The sequence below is a fragment of the Fusarium solani genome (assembly GCF_023522795.1).
Source record: "Fusarium solani strain SB1 chromosome Unknown bctg00000004, whole genome shotgun sequence".
Classification (NCBI taxonomy): Eukaryota; Fungi; Ascomycota; class Sordariomycetes; order Hypocreales; family Nectriaceae; genus Fusarium; species Fusarium solani.
Window position 1 is genome coordinate 3816036 of NW_027072152.1, and position 15234 is coordinate 3831269.

The 15234-nt window shown below is 53.3% G+C and overlaps 7 protein-coding genes across 7 annotated transcripts; 4 read left to right on the forward strand and 3 right to left on the reverse strand.

Annotated features, from left to right (window-relative positions):
• Nucleotides 1-36: 36 nt before the first annotated feature.
• MRS44_008312 (uncharacterized protein) lies at nt 37-1884 on the reverse strand (the record flags this gene model as incomplete). Its single annotated transcript, XM_046269052.2, has 2 exons — nt 37-1430; nt 1479-1884. The coding sequence occupies 2 exons, from the start codon at nt 1882-1884 to the stop codon at nt 37-39; spliced, it is 1800 nt and encodes a 599-aa protein (XP_046133661.1).
• A 1241-nt stretch (nt 1885-3125) lies between these two features.
• Nucleotides 3126-4656, forward strand: MRS44_008313 (uncharacterized protein; the record flags this gene model as incomplete). The annotated part of the gene is made up of 3 exons (XM_065620865.1): nt 3126-3173; nt 3237-4111; nt 4161-4656. 3 exons carry the CDS (start codon nt 3126-3128, stop codon nt 4654-4656), a joined length of 1419 nt encoding a protein of 472 aa, XP_065476937.1.
• A 260-nt stretch (nt 4657-4916) lies between these two features.
• MRS44_008314 (uncharacterized protein) lies at nt 4917-7381 on the reverse strand (the record flags this gene model as incomplete). Its single annotated transcript, XM_046269051.2, has 4 exons — nt 4917-5610; nt 6202-6480; nt 6532-6658; nt 6709-7381. The coding sequence occupies 4 exons, from the start codon at nt 7379-7381 to the stop codon at nt 4917-4919; spliced, it is 1773 nt and encodes a 590-aa protein (XP_046133658.2).
• Nucleotides 7382-8710: 1329 nt separating this feature from the next.
• On the reverse strand, nt 8711-9501 carry MRS44_008315 (uncharacterized protein; the record flags this gene model as incomplete). The annotated part of the gene is made up of 3 exons (XM_046284010.2): nt 8711-8926; nt 8973-9409; nt 9456-9501. 3 exons carry the CDS (start codon nt 9499-9501, stop codon nt 8711-8713), a joined length of 699 nt encoding a protein of 232 aa, XP_046133657.1.
• Nucleotides 9502-10221: 720 nt separating this feature from the next.
• MRS44_008316 (uncharacterized protein) lies at nt 10222-11721 on the forward strand (the record flags this gene model as incomplete). Its single annotated transcript, XM_046272086.2, has 1 exon — nt 10222-11721. One exon carries the CDS (start codon nt 10222-10224, stop codon nt 11719-11721), a length of 1500 nt encoding a protein of 499 aa, XP_046133656.2.
• A 968-nt stretch (nt 11722-12689) lies between these two features.
• On the forward strand, nt 12690-13346 carry MRS44_008317 (uncharacterized protein; the record flags this gene model as incomplete). Its single annotated transcript, XM_065620866.1, has 2 exons — nt 12690-13093; nt 13148-13346. The coding sequence occupies 2 exons, from the start codon at nt 12690-12692 to the stop codon at nt 13344-13346; spliced, it is 603 nt and encodes a 200-aa protein (XP_065476938.1).
• A 797-nt stretch (nt 13347-14143) lies between these two features.
• Nucleotides 14144-15026, forward strand: MRS44_008318 (uncharacterized protein; the record flags this gene model as incomplete). Its single annotated transcript, XM_046281027.2, has 2 exons — nt 14144-14544; nt 14603-15026. 2 exons carry the CDS (start codon nt 14144-14146, stop codon nt 15024-15026), a joined length of 825 nt encoding a protein of 274 aa, XP_046133654.2.
• Between the last annotated feature and the right edge of the window lie 208 nt (nt 15027-15234).

Here is a 15234-nt window from a genome sequence, read left to right on the forward strand (position 1 = left end):
CCGTCTCTTCACCCTATACATCCTTCACCCGATACTCTAATGGAACTGTCCCTCAGTGTTACCCTCGCCCATGCTCTTGCTGCTAGAGCTGCCGCTCTGGATAGCTCCCAGGATGCCATCGATGTAGCTGGCACCGCTCCACTTCTGGTGTGTCAAGACATCACACTTGAGATCCTTCTCACGACGCTGCACAAGATCAACGTACGCCTTCATACCTTCCGTCTTAAAGTTGCGAGCCAGCTCTGTCGTGATGGTCGCGTTGGAGTGAAGACCAGCCAGGGAGATGAGCTGCAGCACGAAGCCCTCGCGAGCAATGTCCCAGATGAACGACTTGAGCGTCTCATCAGTGAAACCGTGGGCCATCCAGTTGAACGAGGGAGACAGGTTGTACACGAGACCCTTGCCGGGGTTCACCTCGCGGACGGTACGGCCGAGCTTGGCGGCCACCTCAACGTTGGGGTCGCCAGTCTCAACCCAGAGGAGGTCGGCGTAGGGGCTGAAGGCGAGCGCACGCTTGGTGGCGGCCTCCATGCCGGCGCGGTAGTGGTAGAAGCCCTCGCGGGTGCGCGGGACGTCCCAGTTGAAGTAGACAGGGGTCTTAGTGTACTTGTCGGCAAGGTGGCGACGGCGAGAGATACCCATGTCGCGGTCCTTGGCCGTCTCGGCAAGGTACTCGTCGATCTGGGCTTGGGCAACACCCTCTTTCTGCATGTGCGCGACGGCAGCCTCGTCAAAGGTGATGAGCTTTGTGCTCTTGACCCAGTTGGCCTCGAAAGCATCAATCTCGGCACCGACAGCACCGTCGGCCTCCATGGCCTGGATGGTCTCGGCGAGGGGCTCGATCGAGGGGTCAGCGACACCGAGGATGAACTCGTGGTCGCGGACGTCGATGGCCGAGGAGAGGAGCTTGCCGGACTCGGAGTCGGTTCGGGCAATGACGAGGTTCTCGCAGCCCATGACGTCCCACTGGAAACGGGCGGCGACAAGACGGTTGATGTGCTCGCCGACGGGGACAAGAACCTTTCCAGCCAAGTGACCACACTTCTTACCGCCGTGGAGCTGATCCTCAAAGTGAACAGCAGCGGCACCGTTCTCAGCAAACAGCTTGGCAAGCTTGAGAACAGCAGAGAGACCACCGTGACCAGTATCACCGTCGGCGACGATGGGACGGAGGTAGTCAGTGTAGGGAGTCTTTGCGCGCTCCTCGGGGGTCATCTTGCGACGGAGATCCCACTGCTTGCGGTCGTGCATGTTCTGGGCCTTGGCCAGGCGCTGGACCTGGTTGGGGACGGTGTTGTAGGGGTAGTCGCCAAAGTCGGGTGAAACTTCGTTGGTCGAGGTGAGGAGGGAGGAGCAGGCCCAGCCGGAGATGTAGAGAACCTCTTGGTGAGGAGCCTGCTGGGTCATCTGGACGGGATCGATAGCGCCCACTGTCTGGTGTTAGTCTGGGTATGTCTGGGTATGGACGAAGTGCTTACTGGTGTGGATGGGCTCGCCCTTGGCCTGGCGCTCTTGGATGAGGTTGAAGAGCTTCTGAGCCATGACAGAGCTAGGATATTGAATCTTTTGCGTGCCGCGCTTGGAGGCGACATCAGCAGCGCTGTAGGGACGCTTGATGCCCTCATAACGAGGCGACGCCCACCAGGCCTCGATCTCCTTGACGGTAGCCTCGTACAGACGGTCCTCAGCCTCGCCAACCTTTTGCGACTCGGGGAGAAGCTGGAAGGCATCGGCGGGCTGAGTCGCGTGGCTGCTGTGGAGGGGCATTCTAGCGACGGATGAGGTGGACAGGGCGCGGGCGGCGAGGAAGAGGGCGGGACCTCGGGGCTTGGAGGCGACAGAGAGCAATTGCCGAGGAGCTCGACTGGATATTCTGCGCATCATCTTGAGGGATCAATCTTCAACTTCCAGAAATCCGACAGGGTGTGTCAAGAAAGGGAGGAAGAGGAGGAGGGTGTGGTGGTGTAGAGAAGGGTTATAGATGCAAAAGGTGGGCTGGGATTAGCGATGGAGCTCGGCTGATGAATAATGGCCGTGGTCCGTGATAGCTCCAACAAGCTGTGTAAACCACAACACCATGGAAGCGGTATCGCACGACAATAACCTATTAAAGCGGTAGAACATGCCACTGGCTATCATTTTTCGGTAATAGTTTTGAGGAATTGTTATCTACATGTATTGGCCTGCGATACCGGATCCATGATCTGTGAGCCTAGCTTACACAGCTGAAAGTCATCCAAGGTAAGAAATGAACAAACACTGAGCCAACTTCGATGACCGTCGGTCGCCGAACACGAGCTCCGTAGCCGAGAGAATGTCTCCAATTCCCCAGGATCGTACGAGGTGAACTAGACAAAAAAAGGGCTCCCTGCCCTTGGGGTTCACGCTTCGCTCGGTACTTGACTCTCAACGTGTTCATGTCAGCAGAGCCTTGGTTAAGGACGAGGGACATTGCCGACGAGACGACGAATTGACCAATGACGGAGCTACGGCGGTTTGAGTAAAAGAACGTGATTGGCTTGGGACACCGTGGATGTTGTGTGTTTGAGCCGTGGCATTCAGCAGCCGGTTCGTGGCGGTTGTCCTCGGTTGTCGAGGCTTGGTATACCCGTGGGAGATTGGATGGCTGGGTGCCTGTTGTCCGGGGGGAGGTGAGAGAGGTTTGAAGAAGGGGAAGAGGAATTGATACTTGAATTAGGTGTTTAATGTATTATTTGCACTCTCTTTATATGCTTCAAAACATATTCTTCACTCGCAATCTCGTCATTCAATCACCCTGATAACAATTCTCACCGGCTGTAAGTCTCCCTTCTCCGCACGCCGCCAGCCAACCATGACGCACCCAAAAAAAAGCACAGACAGCACTGACCCAACCCCGCATGACAAAATAGAGCAACCACCCAGCTGCAGTTCCTCCCCCGCTATTCTGCCCGGCTTACCCCAGACGCACACTGCTCGGACCCCCACCTGCCCTCCAGGCAAGTCCCCATTGCCGCTTCAATTCGTTTATAGCAGGGAAGCCGCGGCCCAAGTTCAGTTCCAATGCATACCTGCCCTACCTCACCTTTCTCCTCGTCCTTCTCCCTTCTCTTCTCCCAATTCATCTCCTCTCGCACAATCTCACAATGGCCCTCAATTTGACGACTTCTCGCCGGGCTCTTGGCTCGCTCAAGGTACGTCTTGTACAGATCTACATGTGATTGTTTGAACTCGGACTTACAACCTCTCTCTCACAGCCCCTCACCCGTGCCGCCTTTGTCGGCGCCCGCGGCTATGCCACTGCTGAGCCCGACCTCAAGGCCACTCTCCGCGAGGCCATCCCCGCCAAGCGAGAGCTCCTGAAGAAGGTCAAGGCCCATGCCAACAAGACCATCGGCGAGGTCAAGGTCGAGAACACCCTTGGTGGCATGCGTGGCCTCAAGGCCATGGTCTGGGAGGGTTCCGTCCTCGACGCCAACGAGGGTATCCGCTTCCACGGCCGTACCATCAAGGACTGCCAGAAGGAGCTCCCCAAGGGCAAGACTGGCACCGAGATGCTTCCCGAGGCCATGTTCTGGCTGCTCCTCACTGGTCAGGTCCCCTCGACCAACCAGATCCGTGTCTTCTCCCGCGAGCTCGCTGAGAAGGCTCAGATCCCCGAGTTTGTCGCCAAGATGCTCGACAACTTCCCCAAGGACCTCCACCCCATGACTCAATTCGCCATGGCTGTGTCTGCTCTTAACTACGAGTCCAAGTTCGCCAAGGCCTACGAGCAGGGTCTGAACAAGGCCGACTACTGGGAGCCTACCTTTGATGACTGCATCTCCCTCCTGGCCAAGCTGCCCACCATTGCTGCCAAGATCTACCAGAACTCCTACCGTGGCGGTGGTGCTCTCCCCGCCGAGGTTGACCTCGAGCAGGATTGGTCTTACAACTTTGCTGCCATGCTTGGCAAGGGTGGCAAGGAGAACGAGAACTTCCAGGATCTCCTCCGTCTCTACCTTGCTCTCCACGGTGACCACGAGGGTGGTAACGTCTCTGCTCACGCCACTCACCTGGTTGGCAGTGCTCTGTCCGACCCCTTCCTGTCCTACAGTGCCGGTCTTCAGGGTCTTGCTGGTCCCCTCCACGGGTAAGTTTTACTGCCATGTCAATTGACACATTACTAACCTCTGCAACAGTCTCGCCGCCCAGGAGGTGCTCCGATGGATCCTCCAGATGAAGGAGGCCATCCCTGCCAAGTACACTGAGCAGGATGTCAACGACTACCTCTGGTCCACCCTCAACTCGGGCCGTGTCGTTCCCGGTTACGGCCATGCTGTCCTCCGAAAGCCCGATCCTCGATTCGAGGCTCTCATGGACTATGCTGCCGCTCGCCCTGAGATTGCTCAGGACCCCGTCTTCCAGCTTGTGCAGAAGAACAGCCAGATCGCCCCTGAGGTGCTCAAGAAGCACGGCAAGACCAAGAACCCCTACCCCAACGTTGACAGCAGCTCCGGTGTCCTGTTCCACCACTACGGCTTCCACGAGACCCTCTACTACACCGCCACCTTCGGTGTGTCCCGAGGTCTTGGACCTCTTGCCCAGCTGGTTTGGGACCGAGCTCTGGGTCTGCCCATTGAGCGACCCAAGAGCATCAACCTCGAGGGCATCCTCAAGCAGGTTGAGGGCCAGTAAATTGGTCAAATATACCCAAAGAGAAAGGAAAATTGTATGCAAAGCGATTGGAATTTGGGAGATGTCTAAAAGTGTATATAAGGGTTCGCGAAGGACCGAGATAGCCCATGATGATTTCACGTTCATGTCTGGTGTCAAGCGACAGTGATGTTTTTCAGATTGAGTCGATGAGGCTCTTTTCATCTAATGTGATAAGTGGTTGCCCTGTCTATTCGTCTTGTCTAACTTGGTTCTATAGTTGTCATGATGTGTCCCGCACGTTACAACTCCTTTTCCAAGATCTCAAAGTACAGATCGTCCCTGAGCGCGTTGCCATTGACAAGCTGGTCATAAGGGAAGGGCGCTTTCTCACCGGTAATGCGATATCCTCTTCGGACATACCAGGCGATGAGCTCTTCACGCTTCCAGATAACCCACATGTTCATAATCCGTGAACCCCATTCCTTCTTGGCGTGCTCTTCAGCACGCTGGAGAACTTGTCTACCAATACCGGCGGCCTGTAGTTCGGGTGATACGGCAAAGAGGCCAAAGTAGGCGTGGTCTCCGTCACGGCGACCAACCTCACAGCAAGCGACGAGGCTGGGGTCTCGATCCGCGTCAGAGTCAGACTGAGGGGTGGAAGTGCCGGAGGTAGAAGTGGAAAAGGCGAGCATGACGGCGCCGTTGGGGTCGGTGATCTTGGCGTGGAGGGACTCGGCCGAGATGCGGTCGTCGGCGACAAGATCGGCCTCGGTGGTCCAGCCGGCGCGGGACGAGTCGCCGCGGTAGGCGGAGCGGACGAGGGAGAGGACTGGGGGATGTCGGCGGGGGTAGCGGGGCGGAAGGTGAGAGACATGATGGATGTGAGATGTGAGATTTGGTGTTGAGTGTCTAGGTGGTGAGAGGGCTGAGGTGGATGAGTATGTGGTGGCCCCTGAGGTTGATGGTGATATGCTTGATGAACTTGAACGCTTGCTATGAGATTAAGGATAAAAGATGAGTATGAACAATGTAAAGCTGAGTTGAATTGATACAGATTGGTTCTTTTCGAGGTCAATCTGTCTGGGTTATCCTCAATTAAATCTTTTCAACTTTTTTTTAGCCCCGACAACGGAGACGGCTTTAACCCAAGTAACTGTGTTAATACCCGGACGACAAACGCGCCCTTGCGCTGACAAAATTGACATTTTTTGACACTGGCGCCGAATCCTTCTTGACATTGGAAAGTCTAGAATATTCTTTTCGTTGCCACTTGGTCCCAAGACTCCCATTGGATTGTTTCAGAGTGTAAAGTGAGATTTCGGTTTCTATTTCTAACGCCTACGAGTTTATCTGTTTGCAACGCCTAGCTAAAAAAAAATTGTGCTTCCGATGATTGTGATGATTGTTCCTGTGTGTTGTATATACCCTGAAATGCCAGATTAAATAAAAGAAATCAAGAAAATTGCCCCAAGAGGGATTGACAACAAGTGTAAATGCTTTGCGTGGTTTGTTCTCAAAACTTTCCACCGTAGCATCCATACTTGTTATCAAGTGGAAAGCTTCTGCCAGCGGGCCGCGCTGTACTCGTGACCCTGGTTCGTCGTGTCCTCTCCCGCCCGGTAAGACATGAGGTCCGTCCTCTCCTGCTCAGCCACCTCGGCGGCCTTGGCCTCGCTCGCGCCCGCGCGGCGCTGTCGGAGCCAGTAGAAGGCGAGGGCGCTGACGCCGACCGCTGCGACGGCGACGCCTCCGCCGTACACGGCTGTCTTGGTGCCCGTGGGAAGGGCCTCCCACTTTTCGCCGGTCGTCTTTTCTGCCTCTTTGGGCTTCTTGTGGAGGTTCTCGTAGGCGGTCGAGTTGCCCCTGGATATGGTTAGGATGAAGGTTTGTGTGTGTTGGGAGTTGGGGTCTTACTTGACAATCTCGATGCTCTTATAGCTGCCGGACTTGTCGCCGTAGACGTATTCCTTGCCGGTGCTGGCATCTTCCACGAGAACAGACTTGACGTACATGCTGTAAGGGCCCTTGTCGTACTCGGTATCTGCGCCTGGTCAGCATGATGCTTGTTATTAGTCAAGTCGAGTCACTTACCACCACCAGCCCATTCACGGGTTCCCTCAGGCATGGTAGGATCTCCAGCAGCCCAGATACCAATGCTCAGCCTCATCGGGGTCTGAGGATACGCCTCTCCACCCTTGGCATCCGCATAGTTGAGGGTTCGCACAACCTCGCCGTCGATATACCAGTTCAGCTGGTCCTTTGTCCAGGTAGTGGTATAGTTGTGGTAGTCCTCCTGCATGCCGTCCTTCATGTAATGCCATCCCGCCTGGGTAAAGTCCTCAACACCCTTGCCATAGTAATTTGTCGAGGCGTGTGTATCATTAGCACCCAGAAGCTCCCAGTCAACCTCATCAAGGTCATCGCTCAGCCACATCATGGAGCTGATGATGCCCTTTCCGGGAGCAGCCTTCATATGGAGCTCGGTGCGGCCAAAGAAGAAGTAAAAGTTTGTGCGGATGGTGGGGGAGTCGCCCTGCTTCTTGACGGAGAAGACGGCGCCGTGGTCCTTGTCGTAGGGGACATCGCCGACAATGGTCTCCCAAAGGTCGGCAGAGGGCGTGCTGTTGAAGTCCCAGCGGTGCGTCGTGCCAAAGGCAGGGTTGGGATCGCAGTCGGTCTGGTTCAGGGGGTTGCACTCGGACGTAGTCTGGGCGGCCGCGAGGCCGATGATGGCGGCGGCCGGGAGGAGGAAGCGGGAGAACATTTTGGGTGTCAGTTTCGAAGAGGATCTATTGCATGACAATCGGGGAAAGGAGTGAATAAATGTCTGTCGCGGTTAAGGAGTGGACGAGCTAGACTGAAACGCTCAAGAGTAAGGAGTGACAATGAAGAGCAAACAAACAACGACAGAAAGTAAAAAGAAGAAACTCGTCGACTGAGACGCGTCAGAGAGCAAACAGGAGAGTAGAAATGTAGGACAGAAAGGAAAGAAACAAGAGACAGAAGAAGGAAGAAGCAGGAAAGGAGAAGAGGGACCGTGCTGGGGAAACTCAGGAGGCCATCTCCAACTCTGGAACGGCTCTTGGAGGTCCATGAGGCCCTGCAATTTCAAGGGTTTTTCGTTCGCCTCCCTGACCCGCCAAGATCAACCACCGTCGGACGGTGTGTCACCATTAAACTCCACTTGGAGACTTTGCCAAGGTCAAGCGGGAGAGGCTTGCCGGGGTGTTACATGGTTTCTTGACAGGATCTCTCGACGGATTAGAGATTCAAAGACGCGCCACTGGTTTCTGAGCCGCGCGTCTGTTAGGTTTAAAATTAGTCGTTGATGTTCCCTGGATTTTGTCAAGGGAACAGGGAAATCGAGCGGGATTAACGACAAGGGGTCTTCTCCACTTGGGACGCTTGGCTCTCTGGGCAGGGGTAAGTTGATTGGTAGTATTAAATAGTGGTGCAGAGCCAAGTGTTGCTTGGCACAGGGGCTGTGTGGGTATTTGTGTCTACCCTTGGAGCTCTGTTACAGGGGTGTTTAAAGGAGACACAAATGGGTTGATTGCTTTGCTTTGCTTGAGTCCCTTCCATTGAGTTTCGTCGGAGAGATTGGCCCACGTGGTCGGCATGGTCCTGAGATGCATTGATATCTGTTGCACCAGAAGACGAAGGAGCTGAGGATCCCAGTGCTACAGCAGGTCGAGTCGGGTGATGGGGAGTAGATGTTTGCGAGGACACGATATGACTCGTGGCTGCGAGTAAGTGGTTGCGGACGGTGCATTGTACCTTGCAGCATAGAGGATATGATGGCTGGAAATTGGGAATGGTGAGATTTGTTACTGGAGGATAAAGTGACTCAATGTTCTGCTAACACTGGCTGGATGTTTGTTCATGGTGTTGATGGGATCCAGCTGCCGCGACCGCCAATACTACTCAGTGGATGTTACAATGTCATCATAAAATTGAGAAATGCACTTCATAATATTAACAAATGTTCTTCATAAGATTGACAAATGTTCGTAACTTCATATTCTGAACTGCCGTGATATCATCATCCTGTCTGCGTATCATCGCCTTCCCACTTCACTCATGCTGAGGTCACTCAAGCCTGAGCCTTGAGCTTGGCAATCCGCTTCTTGGTACCATCGACAATCACATCCTCGTTGTAGATGGACAGCACACTCGGGTGCTTGTTCACAGCCTGAGCCCACTTGTAAAAGTTGGGAGCCTCCTTCTCGAGGGCCTCGATGAAGCTAGCGGGGACGAGGCCGTGCTTGCTCAGGGTGAAGAAGCGGATGACAAAGGGTGCGACGATCGCCTGTTGCTTTGTTAGCTAAGGTACACGTGGGGATGAGGAGACTCACCTCGGCGAATGTGAGCTTGTCGCTGCCGTTGAAGAAGGGCGCGGCGTTGGAGAGGAGAGGCTCAATCTCCTTGACGATGCTGGCGGTGGCGTCTTTGACCACCTCCTCGCTCACAACAGACGCAGAGTAGGTGAGCTTGAAGATATGCGACTGAACCTTGGTAGACCAGGCATCCGTAAAGAAGTTGATCCTTGCCCGGGTGAGAGCACCCTTGGGGTCCGATGACGCAGGCAGGAAGTCGGACGGGTAGGTGTCGGCTAGGAACTGGGCGACGATGGCGGACTCGGTGATGATCTCTCCGTTGTAGGAGATGGAGGGCACCAGGCCGCGGGGGTTGACCTTGAGGTACTCGGGGGTCCTCGGGGTGTCTAGGTCAATGATCTCTTCCTTGTAGGAGAGGCCGAGTTCCGCGAGGGTGATGTGAGCCCTGTGGGCGACTGGGTTCGTCAGTACATGTCCCGACCAGGTAGTGTGAGCTCTTACAGGGGCACCGGTGGTTGGTGTAAAGGATAATATCCGCCTGGGCCATGTTTGCTGGTTGTATGACTGATCACTGATCAAAACTGGGTTTATCAATCTGGGGTAGACGTCTAAAGATGGCACAACTCCACACATAAATAGACCTCGCCGTGGGGACAGCATTATTAATTCAACCGGGTCAGTCGGGCTGTCGCAATGGGCACGTCTTTGATTGCACCATCGAGAATGCAGGGTCATGATAGGGTGGTCCACCTGTATCGGCTGTGGCACCCGAAGATGGGAGGTGAAGGAGACGAATTGCGTCATATCTAGCAGATGATTGTGAAGTTGAAGAGCACCTTCAACTCTTGTCTGTTTGTCAGCTGAAGTTGTAACTACTTGCTTTACTGGTTATCCGCCGTAGCCGGATCTATGGCGAACAACAAGATTACTCGACATGGGCGTCAACCCTTGCTACCACTATTTTTGGGGTCTTGGGATTCGCTTGAAGAATGGGCTCCCGCGATGTGGGCTGCTGCGCCGCCCTGTGGGAGTGCGGATCGAGATTAGAAGCGGTATGGCTTTGTCTACCGCAATTAGTCCAAGACCTTGTCTGAACGCGTCTGAGAGCTTGGATATCTTGAGAGTCATCCTTGAAGGGTCTTGAGAGTCGGAGTTTTGGCGCCACTTTGACGCGTTCTGTGGATATCTTTGGCAGGGCTTGACTGAGACACCGAAGCACCTTCCCGAGTTGACATGCGATAGCTAAAAGCTCGGTCTGGTTCTCACAATGTCCTCTTCGGAAACTCTCGACTTTGTCGCCTCGGTTGCCGTGGGCAGACTCTCGAGAGCCGTCCTCAGTCGCGTCGAGACGCGCTCCTTCAACACAGTCAAACTCAACAGCCACCCCGAGTCTCTGAGACAGTTTGACGACGTCTTTTTAGACGAGACAGTTCGAGGTTTAGTCAAGACTGTTCGCTATGATGTCGTCCTCCCGGTTGTCAGCGATAAGCGCCTGCGGAACAAGTTCCAGAGCAGTAGAGAGGCTGCGGAGAATTCGCGCGTTTTTACAGAGGCAATTACTGCATTATTTACGCGATTGAGCTGTTGGGAAGGACGAGATGTCAAGTTGACTTTGACGACTACTTCGCCTTCTGATGACCCGATATTGCGGACAGGAAACATCAGAGTGAAGCAGCAGAGGAACCTGTTCAAGTACATTAGCATCGAGACGAGTGTCCTTCCGCCTGGCGGCCTTCCGCCGGCCTCATGCATATCATTCCTTGATATACAAGACTTTGACTACAACACAAGGCATAGCAGCGGTCGGAGACTTCATCCCGATGCCATCTGTGTCATGGCGAAAGCCCTTCCATGCCTCGAGCACACCATCTGGGACTTGTACATGCCGCCGCGTCGCATGCCCACTCTGCGAAAAGAGTTCAAAGTCGCGCTCGCCGGAGCACTACTGCAGCCTCTGTACAATTGTCTGGCCACAGTGACCATCCTTCTCTGGGATCCTGACCCACGGAATGAAGAGGCGATACTCGTCCCAGATGATGAAGAGGACCGTCTCAGTCTTGGGGTGCAGAGGATCTGCGAGCTTCCGACACTTGTTTCTCTTTTCCTTTGGGGGAATTGGTGTATATCACATCGCGCCTTTAGACGCTTTGGTCCCTCGGTGAGGTCTGTGTTTGTCGACATGTCCATGACAACGCCGGATGGAGGGTGGCTGCTCGACGTCTACTCTGGATCCGAGGAAGAAGAGGAACACGACGTAGAGTCAGAATTCAGTTCTAATTTAGATGATCAAGGTGATACTCTGCCGGATATCGACTCGGAAAACTCGGATATCGAGGACCGACTTCCAAGGAGAGCAGAAGCCACGGCGAATCAGGGCCGACCGTCCAAGCAGATACGGGAAGTACCAAACCCCGAGGCCTTTACTCCTCTGGTAACTTCATTCGCACAAGCTGTAGCCAACTCGAACTCCTCATCTTGCCTTGGATTCGCAGAGATGAGATTCTCGGCCGCGTTGGCGTCGATGCGGCTTAGTTACTGTGGCGGCGCTGGAGGGGAGGACCCAAGACTTGTTGCTCTTCCCGACTTTGCGCAGAGGATTATCAAGGCGGATAAAGTCGAGATGAGAAGATGGAGATTCGATGCTTATGGCGGAATTAAGGCGTCTGGGTGGACGATTCCTGCTGTCATGTGGGATGCCATGGCGGAGGTTGTAGGAGAGGAGAACATTGATACAAATATTGGCGTTGACAGGGTTGAGAGGGAGTAATCCTTGGACCTGCTCAACTGGTGATAACATTTATTCAACAGAGAAAGACGCCCCGGTATTATAATTGGGTAGTTGACAACCCAAGTCTATAGATTAATAGGAGGTGGTGGACTGTCAAGCATAAAAGTCACGAGATAACAGAATAGTGAGGAGGTTTGAGTAACTGCTCTCAAAAATGATGGGTAAATCTGCATAAAATACAATAAAAGACCTTAAATTGTTTGCTAATTAAAGGCAACACTTTAAAGCTCTTTAATTAACTTTTACCATCCTCAGTGGATTACCTTTAGGGGAGCATGCAATGCTGCCGGGTAGGTAACTATCACGGACTATCCTTCAAGCTTTTCGACAAGCAGCCATACACCTGCAAGCATGAAGCTAAATTGACAAACCCAATTTTCTCTCATTATAGTTTCTTGCATCTTCTTCTGACTTCTTTTGTTCCTCTTTCTATCGATGCCCCAGACGGACAAGCACATACATACCACTCATTCATCGCATCGCAAGAAGAGCCTTACAATTCAACAAAAAAGCCCGAGGAACAACCATCTCTTTTACATTCTAGGGCGTAGGCTGTGATAATGCATCGTATCGTCGAGAGCATGAACCCGTCCCATTCAGCTGGTGCTGAAGCGCCACCCAAATATCGGATGTTGGAGAAGATGCCAGCTACGTCTGCGTACAACTACTCAAACTGCATGGAGCTATCTAATGAGTCTGACTTGAGCTTCGAACAACGCTCTCAAAACAAGGTCTTGCGGAATTGGATACGAAGGAGAAAAAGTTCCGTCGCTGCAGCATTACCTTTGTGGAGCTGTAGCGAACTGTCGAGGACTTCTCTACTGAGTAGAACCTCGACGTCAACAGTAAAGGCATATTGCAACGCGTGGCTAGATCGACTACGGCCAGGACGTCGTTTTAGACAGCATCTTGACGCATTCACTGTTTCTCTAGGTCCCCAACTCACGATGGGCGGCAGGCCACTGGAGATTGAAGAGCGGGAGATCTCTGTCGGCCCTGAACACGACTGGACAACTGAGTGGGGATGGGTGCTTAGACTACGAGCATATACTGACCCTGGGCACGCTAGTTGTTCGCACTGGTCAGTCGATGTTAGTATTTTCTTCCGGGACCTGCCTCTCCTGCTGAGCACTGGCGGCATCTCATGGGATAGAGTACATGTCCATCAGAGTGACTTTCGCCACTGCATGAACACAGACCTCGATAGATCACGGCCCTGGGTGCAGTCTTCGACCTATACACACAGTATTCCAAGCATCAGATGGCGAGCTGAAGCTGTCCACAGATCGCGCCATCTGCCTCTAAGCCGGAACAGCCTCGTCAGTCTTCTCTCCGCAGAGACAGTCTACCAGTGAGCAATAATACCCTTGAATTTTCAACCATCTGAAACTAAATCTGGATCTAGGGCCGAGATCCAGCAGCGAATAGCGGTAGGGAGAGCTACGCGTGTCATGGCTTATTACCGGCAAGTGGGCTACGGGAATGATATCATGGGCCAGCCTCTGGATGTGTGGCATGATGACCTTCCTGAAAGATTCGGCCAGTTCATTCGGCCTTTGACGCCCTTTGATCCGTATTGTGCAGAAGAGGGTAGAAACAAATAGACGGAAATACCTGGCTGAGATAAGTGCCTGGCGATTGACAGGTGGTTTGCATATCGAGTTGGGCCGGAAATGCAGACAAAGAGACAGCTCTGGATGCACATGTTTCTGATTAAGATCTAAATTTGAGGATGCTCTAATGATTAATGGAAATCTGTTTATGAATACGAATCGGTGATGGTGACACTGATGCGCGGCCGTGGAAGTAATCAACTACTTGCCTCGCAAGGTTCCCACAAACCTTGATATCGCTCCTGCTATCTATTGGCCTAGTTATCCCATCAAGGGACGGGCTTCAACTATAACAAAGAACTCCTGCATTATTGTAGGATCCAAACAGTCGAGCACACACCACAGTACACCTGGAGTGCTCGACAGCACCATCTTCTTCCCTATACTTGCTGCAAGAGTGCCTAGACAGATAAATGAAGGGGCTGAAAGGGGCGGGGTAGCCCAAAGCACAGGAATACTTGCAGGCTGTGGGCAAGGAGGGCGTATAGCCAAGAGTTTGGCTGATGACAGATGCATCCAGACTCAGTATGAGGCTTGGCATGACTTACAAGAACCCTTTGATTCGCTATCTCGAGTGGCGATCTGAGAATACCTACAGATGGCGGGTTATATAGAATATTACTCGTCTATCAAAGTGTAATGGCTTTCAGCTGGGCGAAGCCACAGCAGGATTTACGTAGTATGTAGTCACTGCGAAGGGTATTTAGTCAAAGCGAGTCTGCCCCGCTGGCGACGCAGAAGTCTCCCTGTGATCCAACCTTACCACCAGTCTTGCCGCAAGCTTCACAATGCGTTTCATTGCTACTTTGACGACAGCCGTGTTTATCATCCTAGTTGGAAACACAACTGCCCTAGCACCACCCGCAGCTACATCAACCAGTGGCCTACGGGACACCAACCCTTCCCTGCAGAGACTCGAGGTTCGACAGGCCGTGTCTGACTTTGCTGAGGTGCGTTCGGGCACTCTCACCATCACGGTTGCGCCTGATGCCACCTGCGGATATGACGATCTGGACGACCCGGCCTTGGTATGCGAGGGAGGGCGGCGCTGTACATGGGAGTTGGCACAGCATGCCCGCGTCTTCTGCGGCTGGACCAGCCTTCGCAAAACCTGTCTTGATAGTTCGGCGTACTTTAATACAAAGCTATGCGACTCCAAGTGCCGCACAAACAAGCTCACCTATTCCTGGTAAGTTGGAAAGTTCAGGAAATAGTTTTACTGACTTGGCTGACACCTCTATTCACAGCACTTCATCCGTGGCTCCATATTGTCTCCGGTTACGTTTCGGCAGCGGCATCATCGCTTATACGTGTCACTCCACAATAGTGTCATCTGACGTCGAATTCAAAACTACACAAAGCTTCGAGGAACGGGAATTCTCCACGGTAGTTCTAGTCGACGGAAAGCCGGTCGAGACTATATCTGGTCCAACCGATGGGCCAGATCCCGGCCCTCCCGTCGGCGCGATAGTGGGAGGCGTAGTTGGCGGTGTCGGTGCCATCGGCCTGATTGTTCTGGGAGTTTTTGGATTGCGCATACTCGGTCGTCGTCGAAGCGGCAACCAGGCCACTCCAAGCCTTACCCCGAGGTCACCGGTGCAGGAACAGACACACATGCCAAATACAAAGGCTGCTTCGGCGTCATCGAGCCCCCCCGAGCTATATGGATAAGATTCAAACCAACACACATCGCGTCGGTGATAATTCAGAGCCTCATAGGGCGTCTCAGCCCATTTACACACTCCTTCCTAGTTCTCCTGGCCACACCCTAGCTCGAGGGCCGATTATACCGAGACTCTGTGTAGGAGATCTAGTGGATGATAATTCTAGCTGATGATGTGACTCTGGTTGAGTTTGTTGAGACTCGAGCATTATATAA